This window comes from Otolemur garnettii, unplaced genomic scaffold, assembly GCF_000181295.1.
Source record: "Otolemur garnettii isolate 467f Iridium unplaced genomic scaffold, OtoGar3 scaffold00050, whole genome shotgun sequence".
NCBI lineage: Eukaryota > Metazoa > Chordata > Mammalia > Primates > Galagidae > Otolemur > Otolemur garnettii.
The window spans coordinates 11238704-11241360 of record NW_003852445.1 but is presented as its reverse complement, the minus strand read 5'-3'; the positions used below and the strand labels follow the sequence as shown (position 1 = coordinate 11241360).

Sequence of the window (2657 nt, the reverse complement as noted above, 5' to 3'; positions counted from 1 at the left end):
ACAGCTCACAGCAACCTCCAACTCCTGGGCTCAAGCGAGTCTCCTGCCTCAGCCTCCCAAGTAGCTGAGACTACAGGCACCCGCCACAACGCCTGGCTATTTTTCGGTTGCAGCCGTCATTGTTGTTTGGTGGGCCCGGGCTGGATTCGAATCTGCCACCTTAGGTGTATGTGGCTGGCGCCTTAGCCACTTGAGCCACAGGCACCGAGCCTAATTTTATATGTTGAAGCAAATAAATTAATATAATTTTCCTGATCTTACTCCAAATAATCAAGAATAAAAACATTTATGCAGTAAAGAAACAATACTTTTTTTATTTCACTCAATATGTATACCATAAAGACTAATCATGAAATCTAGAAAGAACTGCAGGTATTGGCAAAAATCACTGACTACAGTCACTGCAAAGTGATTGTTCCTGAATGTCTGTGAAAAGTTAAAAGGCATTCTATCTAATACATAAAGCTTCATGTTCTGTTTTTTGCAAAAACCACAACTCAATTTGTTTTGAATTTCACCTATGTTGTAGTATCCATTTACAGCCCTTAAAGGCCTTCCAAATTGTTAGGTAATTAGTGTATCCTGCTGAGACATTGGGCCACTAGGTTAAATTCTGTATTTTAGAAAATGAATAGTATTTACCCTCTTTTTAATTTCTTCTTGCCTTTTCTTCTGTTGCCTTTCTTTTTCTTTTATCTTCTCTGCTATTTTTTTCTTTTCTGAAATTTTTACTTCTGAAAATAAAGAAATGTTTTATTCAGTTGTATTGAATACTTACCAGCTTATGGATGAGACAGACATGACACTCATATACTTAAAAGAAACCAAACTTTTCCCAGCTTCAGTTTCAAATGTTGATTTCCTCACAATTAATAGGGAAATTCTGGAACTCTTCCTTTTCCTCTCTAATCTGACCCTTAAGATCCAGATATCTCCCTTCATATTTTCCCATCATGCTTTAGGCAGGACTTACATCAATCATAGAGCCACACCCCCATCCTCCTCTCCTAACAATACCAAGCACTCACAGAAATACAGCAGGCATCAATCTAATTATGTTTTCAAAAGGTTTTAAGGTAAAGAGACACAGAAGAAAAAAAATGGGAGTGAAAGGATGCTTCAGGTTTCTAAACAAAATTTTCAACTTTGTGAGCATCTTGTCATTTGTCTTAACATTTGTCTTGTACGTGGTACTTAACATTAAGTACCAAATGCTCACCAAGACATAAAACTCAAAATGGAGGAGGACCCAGTGGCACACCTGGTTTTACTTCTGCTTCTTCTTTTTTTTCATCATCATCGTCATCCCAGTTATCCTAAAGAAAAAAAAAACCTCCATTAATAATCATATATGTTTGCTTTTCCATGTAAACCTTATCATCAACTTATCTAACTTCAGAAAAACAAACTTTTTTTTTTTTTTTTTTGAGACAGAGTCTCACTCTATTGCCCTCAATAGAGTGCTGTAGCATCACAGCTCATACCAACCTCTAACGACTGGGCTTAGGCAATTCTCTTGCCTCAGCCTCCTAACTAGGATTTACAGGTGCCTACTGCAATGCCTGGCTATTTTTTGTTGCAGTTTGGCTGGGGCCGGATTCAAACTTGCCACCCTCAGTATACAGGGCCAGCGCCCTACCCATTGAGCCATAGGTGCCGCCCAGAAACAAACTTTTTGATATTCCTTTAGTACCACATTATATTTATAAATTTATGCAGGAAGAACATCTTTATAATGCTAAGTTCCCCTAGCCAAGAACATGGGTTATCCTTACATTGTTCAAGTCTACTTTTTTGTATCTTTCAGAAGTGTTCCAAAGTTCCCTTAGAGGTTTTGCACATTTTTTTAAAGTTTATTCCTAAATATTTCATCTTCTATCTTGCCATTATAGTTTTTTTTCCTATTATGTCCTATAACTGGCTACTACTTGTGTATAGAAAAGCTATTGGCTTTCATATGTTAATTTTATAACATATAAAATTCTACCTTAGTGAATTCATCACTAAGTTATCACTTAAGTTAAATTTATCATTGACTCTCTAGGGCTTTCCTGGTATACTAACATAACATCTAAAAATAAAAGATAGCTTTACTTCTTTCTAATTCTTATGCTCTACAATTTCTTTTCTCTAACTGCAGTCTAAACCTCTAGTACAATCTTGAAAAGCAACAGAGATAACAAGCAAGATATCCTTGCCCTGGCTTAGCGCCTGTGGCTCAAGTGGCTAAGGCGCCAGCTACATACACCTAAGGTGGTAGGTTCAAGTCCAGCCCGGGCCCACCAAAAACAACAATGATGGCTGCAACCAAAAAATAGCTAAACATTGTGGCAGGCGTCTGTGGTCCCAACTACTTGGGAGGCTGAGGCAGGAGACTCGCTTGAACCCAGGAGTTGGAGGTTGCTGTGAACTGTGATGCCACAGCACCCTACCCAGGGGGATAGCTTGAGGCTCTGTCTCAAAAAACAAAAAAAGATATCCTTGCCCAGATAATAAGATATTCTTGTTTTGCTCCTCTCAATGCAAATGCCTCTAGTGTTTGCCCATGAAGTGCTATGCATTCCTCCCAATTTATACAGTACAATTGATCAAACTTTTTTTTCATTGCCTCTGGATTTCAAGTCAGTTAGAAAGTTGTTTCTTGGCTCGGCGACTAT

The 2657-nt window shown here is 38.2% G+C and overlaps 1 protein-coding gene across 1 annotated transcript in view; it reads right to left on the bottom strand.

The window, feature by feature from the left end:
- Window positions 1–2657, bottom strand: part of EIF3J (eukaryotic translation initiation factor 3 subunit J) — a 34382-nt gene that overhangs the window by 18332 nt on the left and 13393 nt on the right. The window contains exons 3-4 of the mRNA XM_012806346.1: window positions 1262–1316; window positions 643–734 (exon numbers count right to left, since the gene is read on the bottom strand). Of these exons, the coding sequence (XP_012661800.1) occupies window positions 643–734; window positions 1262–1316 (147 nt within the window). The remainder of the gene's footprint in view (window positions 1–642; window positions 735–1261; window positions 1317–2657) is intronic.